The sequence below is a fragment of the Salvelinus fontinalis genome, chromosome 39, assembly GCF_029448725.1.
Source record: "Salvelinus fontinalis isolate EN_2023a chromosome 39, ASM2944872v1, whole genome shotgun sequence".
Classification (NCBI taxonomy): Eukaryota; Metazoa; Chordata; class Actinopteri; order Salmoniformes; family Salmonidae; genus Salvelinus; species Salvelinus fontinalis.
Window position 1 is genome coordinate 10670416 of NC_074703.1, and position 20622 is coordinate 10691037.

At 43.3% G+C, this 20622-nt stretch overlaps 2 protein-coding genes across 9 annotated transcripts in view; both read right to left on the minus strand.

Annotated features, from left to right (window-relative positions):
- Window positions 1–1731: 1731 nt before the first annotated feature.
- Window positions 1732–13539, minus strand: LOC129838688 (SIN3-HDAC complex-associated factor-like). The gene is made up of 6 exons (XM_055905826.1): window positions 12720–13539; window positions 8117–8244; window positions 7416–7515; window positions 7038–7152; window positions 6635–6785; window positions 1732–4847 (listed from the first exon to the last, which is right to left on the minus strand). Exons 2-6 carry the CDS (start codon window positions 8242–8244, stop codon window positions 4643–4645), a joined length of 699 nt encoding a protein of 232 aa, XP_055761801.1. The 5' UTR covers window positions 12720–13539; the 3' UTR covers window positions 1732–4642.
- A 95-nt stretch (window positions 13540–13634) lies between these two features.
- Window positions 13635–20622, minus strand: part of LOC129838687 (DENN domain-containing protein 5B-like) — a 78157-nt gene continuing 71169 nt past the window's right edge. For all 8 annotated transcript variants that reach the window (XM_055905825.1, XM_055905824.1, XM_055905823.1 and 5 more), the window contains 5 exons: window positions 18940–19246; window positions 18740–18822; window positions 17814–17940; window positions 17013–17184; window positions 13635–16611 (listed from right to left, as the gene is read on the minus strand). In XM_055905825.1, coding sequence (XP_055761800.1) covers window positions 16428–16611; window positions 17013–17184; window positions 17814–17940; window positions 18740–18822; window positions 18940–19246 — 873 coding nt within the window. In that variant the 3' untranslated portion in view covers window positions 13635–16427. The remainder of the gene's footprint in view (window positions 16612–17012; window positions 17185–17813; window positions 17941–18739; window positions 18823–18939; window positions 19247–20622) is intronic.

Genomic DNA, 20622 nt, shown 5'->3' on the forward strand with positions numbered 1-20622 from the left:
TGGAGTAACTACAATTTTGATCCATCCTCAGTTTTTGCCGATCACAACCATTTAACTGTTTTAAAATTGGCCTCATGGTGAAATCCCTGACCGATTTCCTTCCTCTCCTGCAACTGAGTTAGGAAGGACGCCTGTATCTTTGTAGTGACTGGGTATTGATGCACCCCCCAATGTGTAATTAATAACTTCACCATGCTCAAAGGGGTATTGAATAACTGCTTGTTTTATTTGTACCCATCTATCAATGGTTGCCCTTTGTGAGACATTGGAAAACCTCTCTGGTCTTTGTGGTTGAATCTGTGTTTGAAATGTACTGCTTGACTGAGGGACTTTACAGATAATTGTATGTGTAGGGTACAGAGATTAGGTAGTTATAAAAAAAATAATGTCCATGTAAACTGAACAAAAATATGAATGCAACATGCAACAATTTCAAAGAGTTTACTGAGTTACAGTTCATATCAGGAAATCAGTCCATTTAAATAAATTCATTAGGCCTAAACTATGGATTTCATATGACTGGGCAGGGGTGCAGCCATGGCTGGTCCTTGGAGGGCATCCAGGCCCACCCACTTGGCATCCAGGCCCACCCACTGGGGAGCCAGGCCCAGGCAATCAGAACTAGTCTTTCCCCACAAAAGGGCTTTATTACAGACAAAAATATTCCTCAGCACCACCACAACAGACGAAAAAGCCAGATGTGGAGGTCCTGGGCTGGCGTGATTACATGTGGTCTGCAGTTGTGAGGCCGGGTGGAAGTACTGCCAAATTCTCTAAAACGACGTTGGAGGCAGCTTATGGTAGAGAAGTGAACATTAAATTCTCTGGCAACAGCTCTGGTGGACATTCCTGCAGTCAGCATGCCAATTGCACACTCCCTCAACTTGATCCATCTGTGGCATTGTGATGTGACAAAAGGGGACATTTTAAAGTGTACTATAGAGATTAGCCTACTTTATAAAGACTGGATTTCACACAATACATCATTATTCAAATAGTGTTATGACCAGAAAAAACATGGTTTGTTTGAGGATGATGAGATGGTTTTACTATAAAACACAAACCATGTCAAAACAGGGCATCTTCGCATGGGCAATAAAAAGGAAATATACTTGAACTGAAAGATTCTACACACTTGCTACAAAATTAGCAACAAATCAGTATTAATCACTCAGGCTGTCGTAATGATACAGGCTTTAAATATCACCTCCAATTAGAACTCTTAGATAAAATCATAGTTAAATAAAAATATATACATTTAGCCTACACACAACACTCATTACTACACAAGCATCTTTAGGACTCTGTTGAACTGGTTTGGTTGGTGGGAAGATGCCTAATGAATGCAGGTGTGCACCCTTTATACTAGGAATGGCCCTGCCTCTTTCCAGGTGGTCATAATTGGGTTTTTAATTTTTCCCGACGAGCTTTTCCCCAAATCACCACCAAGGGTCACACATGCCTTTATAATACAGTAGGATAGTACTCTCTTGTGTCTAATGTAGACCATCTTCATGATGGCTGGATTCAGACAGTATAGTCGAAGTACAATCATTGAACTAGTCATTTTTCAATGGCATTATAGTTAGTTATACTTTTCAGCCATGCTATCGTATCCTTGTATTAAAAGGGACAAAGCTTCAAGAAGATTCGTGGCTTTTGTGTAAAGATACATATCTGGCCAAAACAATTAGGCATATTCCAGAGATAGAGAAAAAAAGAGACTGATACTCAAAAGCAAAACTACATTTAATGAACAAGTTTAAATGGTGTATAAAAATACAAAATTCGTTTTGAGAAAGAATTGGGACTTTCCAAGACAGATAAATAACAGTGCATATCTACCACATGTGAGTAGCACTACCACATAAAATAAGCACATTCTACAGCCATATAGGAGATCTCAGGAGAATTACGCCTAGTTAGTTTACATAAACCAAGCTATGAGTAATATAGTTTTTATACAATCCATATCACAGTATATGGCAACATTTACATAATGTGAATTCAATAGTACAAGCCCCCTGAACTTTAATAGAACAAAGGTTATGGTAGGTTACAGGAGAAAGTAATAAAAATAGTCAACAATATCCAAAAAATGATAACACATACAAATAAATTAACAAAGAGAAATGACCACTTCCCCTAACATTCAATCAATCCTGAAGATTAAAGGAACATTAAACAAACTTGAGTCCATGTCTGATGCCTTTATACATAAATACATTACTAATAGGATTGCGTCGTAAAGCTTTGATCAAACCATGGTGACCAATCTGTATGTTGAAATAGCTGTGGTCATACACTGAGTGTAGAAACCATTAGGAACGCCTTCCTAATATTGAGTTGCTCCTTTTGCCCTCAGAACAGCCTCAATTCGTCAGGGCATGGACTCTACAAGGTGTCGAAAGCGTTCCACAGGGATGCTGGCCCATGTTGACTCCCAATGTTTCGCACAGTTGTGTCAAGTTGGCTGGATGACCATTCTTGATACACACGGGAAACGGGTGAGCGTGATAAACCCAGCAGCGTTGCAGTTCTTGACACTCAAACCTACTACCATATCCCGTTCAAAGGCACTTAAATATTTTGCCTTGCCCATTCACTCCCTGAATGGCACACATACCCAATCCATGTTTCAATTGTCTCTAGTCTTAAAAATCCTTATTTAACCTGTCTCCTCCCCTTCTTCTACACTGATTGAAGTGGATTTAACAGATGACATCATTTAGGGGTCATAGCATTGACCTGGTCTGTCTGTGTCATGGAAATAGGAAGTGTTTTGTACACTCAGTGCTAATATTAACCATAAGCAGAGAATAAAATACTGTATATTGAACATGATAGCTTACGGAATAATGAGTTTGCATTCATTTGGCATGTGAGCTTGCACATCCAGATACATTGACTGAATGTCCACAATTAGGCTGCACACATGCATTGACAGAGCTCTGCAATACACCCCCCCCCCCCCCCGGGATGCAATGTAAATACAGGCTTGAGTCTATTTCACTGTAGAATAAAATGCTAAGACAATGTCAGTGTCAAATAAATCTTACCGTGTTTTGAATAACATTTAAATGATATGAACAGTAGTGAATATGCATGAGGTACAGAACAAGAAAACACATTTCTTGAAATAAAAGTGAAGACAGAAGTAGCCTACATGAGGGATGAGGGAGGGGTTTAGATTACAGTTACCTTGTACTGACAATTGTATAGAACCAGCCATGACAGTTTTGGGACATGTACTAAGAACTAAATGTTGGTGGCCTATTCACTACGTTGTAGTCTTGTCCATTTAAAAATATATTCAGAACTGTACAGTATTTTGCACCAAACAGAGGCAAAGTGACAGACAAAAATAGTGTTATTATTTCACCCCTAAGGTCATCATGCTAAAGATGTAGATGGATTTGTACAACAGAGTCCTGCAGGACTTGAACAGTTCTTGGAAAGCGTCAAACCTAAAGTACAATTACAAGGCATCAAATCTCTCAATAGGAGAACCAGGGAATCTTTTTGGTTGGCCCAATCAGCTCGTCTTTTGACATCATAGGCCTAGTTCCATTCAGCATCTTAGCCCCTTCCCAGAACCCTGTGTGTTCAGAGATTTGAAAGGAATAAATAAAATGTCCACTATACCATCACCTTCAGATATGCTCTAAGGGGCTAGGAATCTAAATGAAACTGTCCGTAGACTGAGATAGGAAGTGCTCAAAGTGCTGCTCCAAGGTCAGTTTGTGGGTTTTAGCTTATATTGGGTCAGGTGAGGACTGGCGATCGAGAGCACTTGCATCAGGATCACTGCTTAGAGGGCACACTACAGGCTCCCTCAAACGTTTGAATATGCTCTGTACGTACATCCAAAGACACTGAACAAGATCACTGGCCTTACATAATAAACGTGCACTGGAAAGAGTATAGTATCAATACCTCAACAGAGTACACCTGGCGCACAATCAAGGGTGGATATGACATTGGTTGTGTACACGTGTCCCTTTACAGAAGAATAAGGCTCTGGACAAACTCTTTAAAATTGCATCATTTCTTCCCACTTTTCAAACCTCTGACATAATTTGTCAAATGGCATTTTCTACAGCTTTACCCTAACAATATTAGGTGTCTGATCAGTGACCATGTGGCGTAAGGGAAAGAATAGAGAGAAAAAAAGAGAATGCATCCTTTCAGGAAGGGACCAGGGCCGAGGTGTGTGTGTTTGCGCGCACATATGTGTGAGGTACAAGACAGGAGAAGGCAGTGTGGAAGGCTGTTTTCTATCCTAATGGATATGGCTCTATCCTAATGGATATGGCTCTATCCTAATGGATATGGCTCTATCCTACTACAAAATGTACAGTTCCAGAGGTCTCCATTTCTCATACAGCGTTTGTGAATCCAGCATTTCATATTGAGAACAAATTGTGAATATTCACAATCTCATAGCACTCAGAGAGAAAGAATCAATATTTGTTAACAGATATAATAGAACAAACCTCACTGCATCCGGGTACAGAACACAGCATTTGATAAGTAGTCCAGCTGCTCCAGGACATCATCAAATCCCAACGGTACCCATCTGACTTCTTTAGAGTGTCATGTGACATTATGACATCAAATCCCCACTCTTCCTTCCCCTCCCCTAATCGTCTTTAACCTGGGGGGGCGGGGGGCTGTTCGGTGGGGCGTGGCGCATCACGTTCGCTCTGCTCGCCTGTGCTTCCTCCTCTCCTTCCTCTTTTGGCTGGTGCTGCCGTATCTTCTGGCAGCAGGGCTTGTAGAGGTGGGGGTCTAAGAGGACCTCTCCGAAGCGTCCCTTGTAGATGATGCCACAGCACACCTTCTGCCTAAAACCCACAGAGGACGGTCAAGACAGCAAAGCACTATAGTGAGAGAGGGAATCAAATAAAACAAATGTACCATGAAGGAGGATTAAATAGGGCTAAGGAGTTTATTTTTATTTATTCAACCAGGTAGGCCATGTGAGAACAAGTTCTCATTTACAACTGCGACCTGGCCAAGATAAAGCAAAGAAGTGCGACACAAACACAGCGTTACATGGGATAAACAAATATACAGTCAATAACACAATAGAAAAATCTATATACAGTGTGTGCAAATGTAGTAAGATTAGGGAGGTAAGGCAATAAATAGGCCATAGTGGCGAAATAATTACAATTGAGCAATTAAACACTGGAGTGACAGATGTGCAGAAGATGAACGTGCAAGTAGAGATACTGGGGTGCAAAGGAGAAAAAAAAAAATAATGGGGATGAGGTAGTTGGGTGGGCTATTTACAGATGGGCTATGTACAGGTGCAGTGATCTGTACGCTGATGTTTAAAGTTAAAGAGGGAGATATGAGTCTCCAGCTTCAGTGATTTTTGCAGTTCGTTCCAGTCATTGGCAGCAGAGAACTGGAAGGAAAGGCGGCCAAAGGAGGAGTTGGCTTTGGGGGTGACCAGTGAAATATACCTGCTGGAGCGCGTGCTACGGGTGGGTGCTGCTATGGTGACCAGTGAGTTGAGATAAGGCGGGGCTTTACCAAGCAAAGACTTATATATGACCTGGAGCCAGTGGGTTTGGCGACGAATATGAAGCGAGGGCCAGCCAACGAGAGCATACAGGTCGCAGTGGTGGGTAGTATATGGGGCTTTGGTGACAAAAGGGATGGCACTGTGATAGCAAATTAGATGCCGTCTGAGTAGAGTGTTGGAGGCTATTTTGTAAATTACGTCGCCGAAGTCAAGGATCAGTAGGATAGTCAGTTTTACGAGGGTATGTTTGGCAGCATGAGTGAAGGATGCTTAGTTGCGAAATAGGAAGCCAATTCTAGATTTAAATTTGGATTGGAGATGCTTAATGTGAGTCTGGAAGGAGAGTTTAGAGTCTAACCAGACACCTAAGTATTTGTAGTTGTCCACATATTCTAAGTCAGAACCGTCCAGAGTAGTGATGCTAGACGGGCAGGCAGGTGCGGGCAGCGATCGGTTGAAGAGCATGCATTTAGTTTTACTTGCATTTAAGAGCAGTTGGAGGCCACGGAAGGAGAGTTGTATGGCATTGACGTTCGTCTGGAGGTTAGTTAACACAGTGTCCAAAGAAGGGCCAGATATATACAGAATGGTGTCTTCTGTGTAGAGGTGGATCAAAGAATCACCCGCAGCAAGAGCGACATCATTGATGTATACAGAGAGTCGGCCCGAGAATTGAACCCTGTGGCACCCCCGTAGAGACTGCCAGAGGTCCGGACAACAGGCCCTCCAATTTGACACACTGAACTCTGCCTGAGAAGTAGTTGGTGAACCAGGCGAGGCAGTCATTTGAGAAACCTAGGCTGTTGAGTCTGCCGATAAGAATGCGGTGATTGACAGAGTCGAAAGCCTTGGCCAGGTTGATGAATACGGCTGCACAGTATTGTCTTTAATGATGCATTAATTATGAGGAAATGCAGCATCTGAACCCAAACTGGTGGAGTATAACATGGGATGTATTCATTTAGGCAGACCGTAGCAAGGCATTTTGCAACAGAAAACGAGTGTTTCTCATAGGACAAGTTCATGTAATTCCTCATTAGTTTCAGTCTTTTTGGTGCCTGATAAATATGACCCTGATTCCACTAGACCGGCCATTACCTTTTCCAGTAGGTGAGGTCCAGGAAAGAGAAGACTGGTGAGTGGGTGGCACCTGGTGAGAGTTCCACGTCCGAGCCCTCGTCTGATTGGTTGCTGTAGCTTGGAGAATGGGCGGGGGAGGCACTGGAGGTGGTGCTGTGGGCGTCAGAGTCTGTGGGGGCCAGGCAGAGCACAATCAGAAACTCTTCTCAACTTATTCATAACATAGCAGGCATGGTTCAGATATACATCTAATATTCATTTTGGAATTAGTCCAAAAATATAAAATCGAGGTCTCTTGTTTCACAGCCCTTTAGGAAGGATAAATAATGGAGAGAAGAGTTGTGGTACATTTACTTTTGAAACACCAAAGTTTGCACTTCACAAGGCAGCGTAGCCGGGAGACAGAGTATCAGCTGCTTACTGTGTCTCTTGAGCTCCTTCTGCACTCGGCTGATCTGGCTTGGCCTGGCTCTCTTCATCTTCTTGGACCTCACTGTCGTCTTCCAGCTTGACCCTGAACCTTTAGCATCAACAACCTGTGACACAGGAGAGAAGGGTTGAGTGACATCAGAGCAGGATGGATGTCTGTTTCCAAGGTAACTGCATGAATATATAGAATGGCCTACAGGACAGCAAACAAACAGGGTGTACTGCATCTATGGAAAAGTGGTTATTATACGCCTACAGGTGTTGTGTCAGTCACTCCCTGTAATGGTGTTGTCTTAAGACTTATTATTTGGAATACTGAGAGTGGATGGGAGTAGAACAGGGAGTATGGATGGATTCTGAGAGGCCTTACATGATTCCAGTTCTTTATGGATCCGGCTGGGAGTTTCTTCCACCTTTTCACCAGGAGAACACAGGCATTACAGATCTCCCCAAAACGCACCTCACTCAGCCTGGAGGGGCACATTATAGGGGAGAGAATGAGGATGAGTTTCATATGGAGAGAGGTGTGTGAGAGAATGAACGATGACAGCCTTGCAGCTCAGCGTGTGGCTATTATTATCCCTGCTCCAGTCAGTGGGAGTCGGTCAGAGCTATTTTCTGCCAGAACGCTTCTCCTGTTGACTCACATCACCGGTTACCATAGCAACGGACTGAAGCATACTGGCCCGGCCAATAGCGGAGAAGCAGAGTGACAAGGTAAAACTCTTTTAAAATTCTGGTTTCATACAAAAATGTCCTAGTTTGATAAACTCCATGGCTAAAATACTCAATTTAGGTTATTGCATTGGGAGTTAAAACAAAAACGGTCTCCAAAACAGAATGAATATCTAATTGCATTACAAAGTGCATGGCTGTAACAAGGGGTCGCATAGTCATTAGAATGAGCATGGACAAAAATCCTACAAAGAATGCAATGACTTGACTGTCCAAATCTGACAGAAAGTCTTAAGGCCTCAGACCTCTCTACCCCCAGAGAGAAGCTGAGAGCTGGACCTGCCCAGGGTCTGAGCTCTTGGTCTGAGCCAGTGTATAGAGGAGTGGTCCACTCACCCGAAACAGCTGTGAAAGTCCCTCTCGTAGCGCTTGCTGTCGGTGAAGCGGGAGCTGGAAGACTTGGCCCGACAGATACAGCAACCATCTAGGCTCCGGTACATCTTGGGCTTGTGGAAGCCAAACATCTGGGACATACAGGAATGAAGCAATGATAGCTTACACTCACATATGTTTATGTACAATCTATGGATATGTAATCTGGCAATAATTATGATGACACACCCATTGATCTATTTCTTGGAGAGGATAACCTAATCACTGATTCAACAGTACACAGGTCGGGCGACTAACTGTTTTCATTCAAAGGTTGACTGTTCATAAGAGTTTCCTGTCCCTGAACCATCTCTTCAGGAGAGTTCAGTTCACAACAGCATGGAATAACAGTCTTCATAATTCATGCACATGGCCGTAACTACATACGAGGACACAGAAGTCCGGACCTCGGTCATTTTGTCTAATGTGAAAAAATACAATTTTAAAACCTTCCCACGACTCCCGTCTACACATCCCCCAAATAAACAAAACAACTCTCGAAGAATGACTGCAGAACTGGTAAGTCGTTTCTTATAGATGGGTCAGTCAGGTGGCTAGCTGCCGGCAGAGACTTATTTTGCAGTAACGTTTAAGAGTTCTGGCTAGAATGACCAAACCAGCTAGAAGGATGAAGTAAGCTTCCGTTAAACGGAGCCTACCTCAACAGGATACTTTTTTTTTTTTTTTTACAAAGTAGTCATAACTTTGCTTTAAAAGAGAGTAAGTAGGCTGAGAGATCGGGGTGAGGCTGAGGCGCGCGTGCAGGAGAACGCACTCAGAGGTTAGTACAGTGGTTCCAAAACACTTGGAGTCAGTGCCTCATATGGGGCGATCTTTTGAGAAAATCTATAAGATTATCATCAAAAAAGTTACAAGATCAATATACATCTTCCCTATAGGCCTATATTAAAATGCTAACAATACAGCTCTATAGAAATGTAATAAGTTTCCATTTCATCTGATGCTACAGTGGGAATCATTTATCATACCTCCTCCCTGAACATTACAATGGTATAGCTAATAGGCTGTGCTTGTAGATTGACTGAGGTGAAACAACCTACAGCAGCCAAGATGATAACGGCCAGAGTCATTTTTGTTGTTCTCCAAATAGCATTTTGAAGGGTTTTAATTGTATAGAAAAGCAGTAAATGAGCTTCAGGACCTCACTAAAACCCTGGTTATTGCCCTGTTCATGCATTACTATGAACATAACACAGTCATAGGCCTGCATCACACAATCCCTGTGGAGACGAGCCCCCTTAATGCTTGCATGGCCCAGAGTTCCAGACAGAGAGAACTAGGTTATCATCACGTCAATGAGCCCGGAACAGGACAGCCTGTCCATGTACCGTGACGCTGTTATGCAACCACAGTGCTGATGCAACGAAAAGCCATGTGGTCCCGACTCCCTATAGCAAGGATGCGGGCATGTGGTAGCATCCATGTGATGCTCGATTGTCCGTGGTCACAGATCCGATTATGATGTGAAAATGGATAAAAGGGAGTTGATACATCGTGATTAAAGCTTTTTTTTGTTTCATCGTCCCAAAGACATTAAAAGGTTAAGCTAACCGCTGTGAATGTAATAGCCTACCTACATTTAAAAAAAGAAGATACACTGTAAAAGCCATACATGTGGTCAGCAGGACCGGTCGTAAATCTTTAGCGCACAAACGATTGTATAATACCAGCTCTGACGTAAACTCAAAAAGAAAAAGAAACGTCCCTTTTTCAGGACCCTGTCTTTCAAAGATAATTCATAAAAATCCAAATAACTCCACAGATCTTCATTGTAAAGGGTTTAAACACTGTTTCCCATGCTTGTTCAATGAGCCATAAACAATTAATGAACATGCACCTGTGGAACGGTCGTTAAGACACTAACAGCTTACAGACGATCAGCAATTAAGGTCACAGTTATAAAAACTTAGGACACTAAAGAGGCCTTTCTACTGACTCTGAAAAACACCAAAAGAAAGATGCCCAGGGTCCCTGCTCATCTGCGTGATCGTGCCTTAGACATGCTGCAAGGGGGCATGAGGACTGCAGATGTGGCCAGGGCAATAAATTGCAATGTCCATGCTGTGAGACGCCTAAGACAGTGCCTCAGGGAGACAGGACGGACAGCTGATCGTCCTCGCAGTGGCAGACCACGTGTAACACCTGCACAGGATCGGTACATCCGAACATCACACCTGCAGGACAGGTACAGGATGGCAACAACAACTGCCCAAGTTACACCAGGAACGCACAATCCCTCCATCAGTGCTCAGACTGTCCACAATAGGCTGAGAGAGGCTTACAAGCCCTCAGTCCAGCCTGTTGTAAGGCAGGTCCTCACCAGACATCACCGGCAACAACATCACCTATGGGCACAAAGCCACTGTCGCTGGACCACATGTAACGGATGTGAAATGGCTAGCTAGTTAGCGGGTACGCGCTACTAGCGTTTCAATCAGTTACGTTACTTGCTCTGAAACCTACAAGTAGTGTTGCCCATTGCTCTGCGAGGGCCGCGACTTTTGTGGAGCGATGGGTAACGACGCTTCGTGGGTGTCAGTTGTTGATGTGTGCAGAGGGTCCCTGGTTCGCGCCTGTGTCGGGGCGAGGGGACGGTTTACAGTTATACTGTTACACACACAGGACTGGCAAAAAGTGCTCTTCACTGACGAGTCACGGTTTTGTCTCACCAGGGGTGATGGTCGGATTCGTGTTTATCGTTGAAGGAATGAGCGTTACACCGAGGCCTGTACTCTGGAGCGGGATCGATTTGGAGGTGGAGGGCCCATCATGGTCTGGGGCGGTGTGTCACAGCATCATCGGACTGAGCTTGTTGTCATTGCAGGCAATCTCAACACTGTACGTTACAGGGAAGACATCCTCCTCCCTCATGTGGTACCCTTCCTGCAGGCTCATCCTGACATGACCCTCCAGCATGATAATGCCACCGAAGAGCCCAGATCTCAATCCCATTGAGCACATCTGGGACCTGTTGGACCCCCCAGAAATGTCCAGGAACTTGCAGGTGCCTCGGTGGAAGAGTGGGGTAACAGCAAGAACGGGCAAATATGGTGCAGTCCACGAGGAAGAGATGCACTGCAGTACTTAATGCAGCTGGTGGCCACACCAGATACTGACTGTTACTTTTGATTTTGAACCCCCCTTTGTTCAGGGACACCTTATTCCATTTCTCTTAGTCACATGTTTGTGGAACTTGTTCAGTTTATGTCTCAGTTATTGAATCTTATGTTCATACAAATATTTACACATGTTAAGTTTGCTGAAAATAAACGCGGTTGACAGTGAGAGGACGTTTCGATTTTTGCTGAGTTTATATAGGCCCAATAGCCAACATGCTTCGATGGATGAAGGCGGGGCGACATGGTGCCGACTGTACACTGAACTGGTGATGTGCTTGCGAAATTTACTACGTTCAAAATAACTGCTTTTAATCGTTTTTTCATCAATAATTGGATCAAATGAAAACAACCACTGCATTGTCTACTGGTTTTTAAAATTACATTATTTAAGTAAAATAAAAGACTTGCATGTGTCGAATGTACATCGATCACCACCCACCGAGAAAGCATGGTCCCCTCTATTTCTCCTGCATCATAAACAGCATCTATATTCAGACACAATTTGACCTTACGAGTACGAATGCTGCTTCTACCAGTTCGTAAAACCACCCAAAACAATTACTACCACGTGACACTCAACACCGCTGCTGCTATACTGCATCTTTCTCCATGTCTTTGTTTTCCGTCAGTGCGCAGTGGGAAGGTTCCAAACCCACCGCCGGACTGTAAACACATGCACGTTTCAGAGATGCTGGTTGCTACCTACTTTTAGGAAGTTTATTAACACAAGTGTTAATTATTTAAAGTTAGAAGACCTGAACAGTCCATGCTTGCAAACAAGTTACAGGGTTAAACAATATTGGAAGGGGACCAGTGGCATGTTTGGCGCTGAGCCACACACCCACCTACCACACAAATGTCACTCACACCCAAAATGTTTTACTCAGATTGTAATCGAAACTTGATCAAATAAAAAAAGGTTATAACACAACGAAATGATTAACTCCTTGTCAAGTATTCTTGCCTACACTGTTTGCATTGAAGGTTTTGTTGATGCGGCGGTATGGTGTCTTGAAAACGAAACCAGCCTAGTCTACATAACATAAATACGTTATTTGAAAAAAAGAATTACATAACTATTTAAAATAGTGTAGGTTAGAATTGTTGTGTTGTTGCACAAAAACAAAACATTTGTTGGACTCTAGTCCTGATCAAAGAATGTGAGCAATCATTGTCACTGGATGCCAAGCAGAAGAAATGAGCGCCCAACACGAATACCATTTCCAGTGTGTCATTCGCTGACAAAAAACGGAAATAAACATGAATTAACTCAAAGTTTAAAACAATTTAGAATAATAAAGAAACGTTTGAATGTCTTTGTAGAGATATTTAACCATGTTAAATAGCCTACATCCTCGAATAACTTCAGGCATGCTGTGAAGCTTGACAGGCAGCCAATTTTATTTCAAACAAAGTAATGTCCTTACCTTTATTTATAGTCAATGATGAATGAGTTATAATAGTTATAAAAAACGTCGTTAGTAAGCTATTTAAACTCATGTAACACTGAATACACCATTAACGTCCACACCGTTCGGATGTTGCCGTTTTACTTGCGTGTCTGGGGGAGAATCTCAATTCTTTTAGCTCGCGTCCTCTCTCAACTTGTTTTCAAAACCCATTGGAGGAAAATGTCAGAGGGGCGAGACCTCTGGCTCTCTGATCCAATGGGTTTTGAGAAGGAAGCGAGGACGCGAAGACTCCCTAGGAGTATTCGAGATGTTTACGCATGCGCGTTTGGCAACGCCACCATTTTCTGATTTTCTTCAATCAAATCAATTTGCATACGGAACTGTAGTTTTGACTGCGTCTGCATTCTATTGCCCATACAAGGAGGGGAATTACGCGGGAAATGGGGGGTGGAACCAGTTGAAATCTGTGCGCTGTGAATCGAAGAAAGGAGGCGTGACTACTCCGAAAATACAGAGGCAGCATGTCTGTAGGTAGGCTACGTGTGGTACGTGTAGCAAATTAGGTCGTTTTAACAGACAATTTAGTATATTTTAAACAAGTAGTAATAATGCAATAAACACAACTTGAAAAAGTTATTCAGCTAGAAAACATTCGTAAAATAACAGGTTGCACCATGTAAGTAACAATCATTGTTTTGGTAGTGAAACAGGAATCAGAAGTTGCTCAATGAGTTAAATGTATCATTTGCTTTGGCAATGTTAACACATGTTTCCCATGCCAATAAAGCCCCTTGAATTGAATTGAATTGTATTGTTTGTCATTGAATTCTCATGAGGATCATATGTCATCTCCACCCATAGAGGTGATCTCAGTATCACAATGGACATGTATTTTACCCGAGGGCTGTGCACACACACACAAATCAAACATATTGAGCAAGTTTTTAATGAAGTGCATCATTAATATCAGAACAGTTATCATTTACTTTTACATGGACATAGGACTCCATTCATTACATGATCTCCTCCCACTGGACATACAGTACAGACATACAGTACACATGCACTTGTAGGAAAGGAAAGGTTCCGTAGTAGCATTGCCTACCTAGTAATGTTAGGACAGATATTCCACCCAGCGGGGGACAGCATTTGTCACAGGTTCATGTAACATAAAGACAAAACGTACAGTACAGGACTACTGAATGAGTCTAGCTGTAGTGGTGTGTTAGGAGAAAGTACACAGTCGAGTCGCAGAGTACAACTGCATGCAGTAGCACTTTAGGAGATGCAAAGAGGGACCCTATTCTCTCTACACTACTGTAGACCGACACTTTGCTCACAGCTATGCGCTAAACATCTATGGAGTCAATCATCCTCCTATGTTTGTTGCTTCTTACAGATACAGGTAGATAGGTTTTTTGATTGTTGGAATCCATGATACACAAGACAGTAGGAACCTAGTAGCAGGACCAAACTGTGAATGTTATAGAAGGAAATTCGCATGGATCAACATGCAGCATGTAATTTCACAGGCGGCTCTTTGCCCCTGTCGCAACCAGTGTCTCAACGTTTCTTGATTACTACCACAGTTTATAGGAATAAATACATCAAATCAGAACATTAGAAACACATTTTCTGTCCTTTTATGCGTTAATACTGGAAAAATACTGTGGTCAAAACACAGTTAAAAGTGTGATTCTAAATCTGTCAGTTTTCCCTTTTGGTTGGGTTCAAATCTATTGTCTGGTCATAGTTAGTCTAATAACTTGAGTCAACATCTATTCTGATCACCCTTTTTAGTACACATGCATGAACACCCTATTTACACTTGTTGTTACAGAAATATAAGAACATGTTCATCAAGGTTGATTGAAAAAGTAGCAAGAGATCTATTTTATATTGAAAAATACAACCCGCTAGAAATAGTCCCAGGAGTTAACACTCACCAGAAAATAACCACTTATTATAGGAAGGTTTGAGGCATTTATGATAAATACATCATTAGGGGTTGTATGTATAGGTTCTTATTGTAATTGTTTTATATTACAGTGTATTTCACATGTATCACATTAAAAAGGGGCTGGAACATTTCAATACCACACAGAGTAATGCAGAGTAAGTGTCCATTTGCAGTCAACAATCTCTCTCACACACACACACACACACACACACACAGTGCATGACAGAAACGAGGATGAAATTGAATAGATTGACCATTATGATTTCTAATATAAAAATAACATTAGAACACATTCACTGAGTGTACAAAACATTATGAACACCTGCTCTTTCCATGTCAGACTGACCAGGTGAATCCAGGTGAAAGCTATGATCCCTTATTGATGTCACTTGTTAAATCCACTTCAAATCAGTGTAGATGAAGGGCAGGAGACTAGTTAAAGAGGCTGGTTAAAGAATGATTTTTAAGTCTTGAGACAATTGGGATATGGATTGTTTATGTGTGCCACTCAGAGGGTGAATGGCGAGACAAAATATTTACGTTTATTTTTTACGGGGTATGGTAGTAGGTGCCAGGCACTCTGGTTTGTGTCAAGAACTGCAATGCTGCCGGGTGTTTCACGCTCAACAGTTTCCTGTGTGTATCAAGAATGGTCCACCACCCAAAGGTCATCCAGCCAACTTGACAACTGTGGGAAGCATTGGAGTCAACATGGACCAGCATCCCTGTGGAGGCTTTCGACTCCTTGTAGAGTCCATGCCATGACGAATTGAGGCTGTTCTGAGGGCAAAACGGGGAGGTGCCCCGAATCGCAATATTAGGAAGGTGTCCTTAATGTTTTGTACACTCTGTACATAGACACACACAGTTTGAAATAGGGTCAGGTCAATGCCTGTAATTTGTTTGGAATGTCCATGCAACCCTAGAAAAGCCCCTGCCCCCCTAGGAAAGACCTCTCCAATTCAGCGCAGTGTTTGTGTCCACCAAGATCTGCTAGCCAATCACAAAGCAGAACAAAGATCCAGTCCAACACAGTAGGTGTATCTAGAATGAGCCAACATCCAATCAAAAAGCTGCATTGCACACAACTCAGTGTAGTGCTGAAAGCAGAAAAGTCCAGTTTTTCTTTCCATGGTAGTCATCTTCATCCAGCTGATGAAGTTTCACCCACAGATATTCCCAGTGCAGAGACCATGGAGAGGCAGCAGGGGCAAACAGTCACTTTCTGTTTTGGTTTCCTTATTCCTGGTCCTACTATGACCCACAGGCATGCTTGCTAATGCTAACGCTAGCTGAAGTTGGAGCAGGATCCAGCAGACAGGCAAAGATAGGATCTCCATCACACAGGCTAAAAGTGTCCATTGAAGAGCTACCTACAGTGGGCTACACACATCTAGCACATAGGGAAACATCCACAGGTTTTCTTTAAAAACAGTCCCTTCTTATTCAATATCAAAAAGGATATTTTCAAAACCACAAGCTATGTAATAATAATACTGCATCATCACTCATCAATGATTAAAAGCCCAAGCTTCTGTTCTGAAGCAGTGGAATCGATTGCTTTGGTAGTGAACTGTCTCTGGTCTCATTAGAAAGTCCTCAATCTTTACTTCCCTACCTATAAGACTTTTCCCAGAGTGAATCAGCTGAAGCAGGCCTCGACAACGACGGCGACAGTGAAAGGGCAAAAGGGAACAGAGCAAGGGTTTGTGGACAATGTAGTCCTGGACTGGGTGGTTTCCCAGCAGGCTGTGCAGTAGGGGTTAAAGGTCGATGCCCTTGACGAGCGAGGCCTCCAGGGTGATGGGGAAGTCGTGGAGAGTCTGCAGGACAGCGATGAGATCGTTGACCGTGGTCCGGTCCCGCAGCAGAGCAGACTCCTCATACATCCGCTGGATCACTGGACACTCCACCAACAGAGGGAGCCACTGAATCAGCAGACGATCTCTAGATGGATAGATAGATAGGAGCGAGAGAGAGAAGATCATTAGGAGTATGTTTGCTAAACAGTTGGTTCCATGTCACCAATGAGACTATTTAGAAGTGTGATGTTGATTCCCAATACAGCCCTCTGGATGCTTTGTGCTAATAACAACTACAGCTCAATTTTTTTATTTAACCTTTAACCTTTAACTAGGCAAGTCAGTTAAGAACACATTTTTATTTACGACGGCCTACTGGGGAACAGTGGTTATAACAACCTTGTTCAGGGGCGGAACGACAGATTTTTGTTCCTTGTCAGCTCAGGGATTCGATCCAGCAGCCATTCAGTTACTGGCCCAATGCTCTAACCACTATGCTACCTGCAGCCCCATCTCTGTCGCACTGCGTGTGAGTTGTGCCCTCACCTGGCCCCCAGGCAGACAAGCAGCTGGAACTTGCCGTCCTTGCCAATGTTCCTGGGCGAGGAGTTGATGGCACTGACATAGTGACAGAGAGAGACACAGGTCAGGCCCAGGGGCGCAGTCTCCTGCATGTCCCCCATCTGGTCCGCTGACTCCATGTAAGCCACCGCCTTCTCTGTAGAGGGCGAGAGGAAGAGATATGTTAGGGAGGTGGGGGCAGAAGAGGAGAACAGGAAGAGGAGAGGGGACATGGAGGTAGGGTCTACTGTAGAAGAACTTTGTAGCAACTGCTAAAAAGAGGTTTATAAATACATTTGAATGATCTAGAGCTAAAAGAGTATGTCAAGTCTACAGTGGTTCACTCTTTCTCCCTCTGTTTTATTTTAACCTTTGATCTGTGCAAGTAAAGTGCTCCATGGAAACCATAAGCTCATATCCTTTATCATATCAGCCAAAAGCTGTGTTATGAATATTAATAAAAGGATGAAGCAGCCATTTCATACGACAGCTAAAGCAGCTACCTGCAGGGTTACTTTGAGTATCAAAGGGACTTTTTCAATGGACTATTTTATTTCCATTGGGGAAGTACAGTATGCGATATCCTAGTTTTCACCACTAGAGGGAAGCCTATCACAAAGATCTGTAATCGGACCATAAAGATGGATAGCGGGTGCACTTTAGCACCTGCATAGAAGAAGAATAACCCCTCAATCCATCTCAATGTATCATACGTAGAGAGAAAGGTGCGGTATTTCTAGTTTATTCCACTAGATGGAGGCAGCGGTGTGTAGGTAGGCCACTCACCCACAAAGTCCCAGACAAAGACAGTCTTCTGGAAGAGGCGGGCGGACTTGAAGCCATTGTGGAAGAACTGCTCCAGAGCCCCGACCAGACCAACCTCACCACACAGCAGGATGGTCAGACTGCCCCTCTGGAGAGAGGGAGAGTTTCAGATAGAGACCTGTAGTATCATTTCATTAACCCTTGAGACTAAAAAAGGTACCAATTGTTGATTCTCAAACAACAAACATGATGCAACACTACCCTTTTGAAGCACCAATTAGAAACAGTGAACATGTTCACTTAAAATCAACATCACATTCCCTTTTATTCTCCTCAACAGATTAAAAAAACACTGTTCTCATATTCCCCCGCACAGAGTTCACCAGCATGTGACAGTGGAGAGCATTTATACAGCACTATAAAGGCCTTCTTCCTCCAAAGGCCCTTACATTAGCTGTGGCTAATGCTATACTATTTCTCCAGTGAAACTAATGTAGATGCTGAGTTAACGGCTCTCTCCAGGGGTTTAGACTTGTTTCACTTTCATTAGTTGTATATACGCATGGTATACATTGTCCAATGAATTGCTTACTTGAGAGAGAGAGAGCCCGGAGGGGAGCACAGAGAGAGTAATTCTACAGAGAGAATAAGAGTATATTTAAAGAGAGAGTGTGCAGACAGGGGGTTGAGGTGATTGTTAAGCACTAGAATGAGTTCATCGTGTTTATAATGAAAGAGAAACAACATCTGCTCTCTGTCCTGACATCCTTCCCAGACAGAGCACCTCAGAGAGACTATTAACCTGCCAGAGTGCTGCAGCAGTCAAAAACCTATTATACAGATCCTTCACTGTCTCAACTCAAATTAACAGACTAAATGGAGAACATGGAGCAGGTGCTTGTTATTTTCTTCTCTCAGGTCGGTCTCGCACATTCTCTAACACACACCTCTTTCTCAGGCTTGTGGAAGTGCTTGCAGATGCTGTTCACTGCCTCGCCGATGGCCTCCTGGATTTGAGCTGAGGTGGGCTCTGCAACCGAAGAGAAAGAAGAGACAAAAAGTGAATATCTATAGTTATGTCAACAGTAAATCAGGTATTGGTTATGCTATGCTATGTCATGTCATGTCATGAAGGGGTGTTACTCACTGTATCCGCGTCCTCCCATCGAGGTGATGCTGACCCGCCTGGTCTGACCCGGCGAATGCTGCATGTCGGGCGTGCGACACCCTCTCCCACAATCCTCATCTGCGTTGGGCAACGCCAGCTCACCAATCAGAACACGCTCCAGACTGCCGTCGTCCACGCCTTTACCAAGCCACCGCCCACACGGGAACTTGTAGGTGTGTCCTGTGATCTCGTTGCGGACCATGACACAGTCCACCAACCATTTAGCCAGCAGCCCAGAGTTATCATGACCCAACTGGACTGTAGTCAGCTTACCCAGGTTCTGACACTATAGAGAAAGACGAGAGAGAGTGAGAGAGAGAAAGACGAGAGCGAGAGAAAGAGAAGAATCAGCAACAAGATGTCCTTACATGTTAATTCACAATGATAATTCAGAAATCATTTGTTAACGACAACAGTATGACTGCTAATTCTATAACTATGCAGTATAATCTCTATCGAATCTAGTCCTACTCATCTATCCAATTGATCAACTAAAAGTCTACATTAGACCAATATACAGCCAATGACAGGTGAGTATTCCTGCAATATGCCCTTGGATGCCACTTAGGAGAAAGTTGCGTCCCCGTTCCAAACCCTTTAGTTGAAGGTGAGCTTGGTGCATTGAGTGAGATTTGGCATTGGTCCTGAGGGTCCTGAGGGTCATGGGTCCTGAGATCCTCAAAAGGTTCTACAGCTGCAACATCGAGAGCATTTAGACTGGTTGCATCACTGCCTGGTATGGCAATTGCTCGGTCTTCGACCGCAAGGCAGAGGGTAGTGCATACGGCCCAGTACATCACTAGGGCTAAGCTGCCTGCCATTCAGGACCTCTACACCAGGCGGTGTCAGGGGAAGGCCCAAAAAATTGTCAAAGACCTCAGCCACCCCAGTCATAGACTGTTCTCTCTACTACCGCATGGCAAGTGGTTCTGGAGTGCCAAGTCTAGGACAAAAAGGCTTCTCAACAGTTTTTACCCCAATTAATAAGACTCCTGAACAGGTAATCAAATGGCTACCCGGACTATTTGCATTGTGCCCCCCCCCCCCCCCCCCAACCCCTCTTTTACGCTGCTGCTAATCTCTGTTTATCATATGTATAGTCACTTTAACTATACATTCATGTACATACTACCTCAATTGGCCTGACCAACCAATGCTCCCGCACATTGGCTAACTGGGCTATCTGCATTGTGTCCCGCCACCCACCAATCCCTCTTTACGCTACTGCTACTCTCTGTTCATCATATATGCATAGTCACTTTAACCATATCTACATGTACATGCTACCTCAATCAGCCTGACTAACCGGTGTCTGTATGTAGCCTCGCTACTGTATATAGCCTCGCTACTGTATATAGCCTTGCTACTGTTTTTCACTGTCTTTTTACTGTTGTTTTTATTTCTTTACTTACCTATTGTTCACCAAATACCTTTTTTGCACTATTGGTTAGATCCTGTAAGTAAGCATTTCACTGTAAGGTCTACACCTGTTGTATTCGGTGCATGTGACAAATAAACTTTGATTTGATTTGATATGCATAACATCAGCATCATGTCAAGGAAATGTTAATGTAATGTTAAACTACACTAAGTGGCATTCAAGGACAAACACATACCTATTCATACATCTAGAACACCATTAATATACTATAACCAACAGAC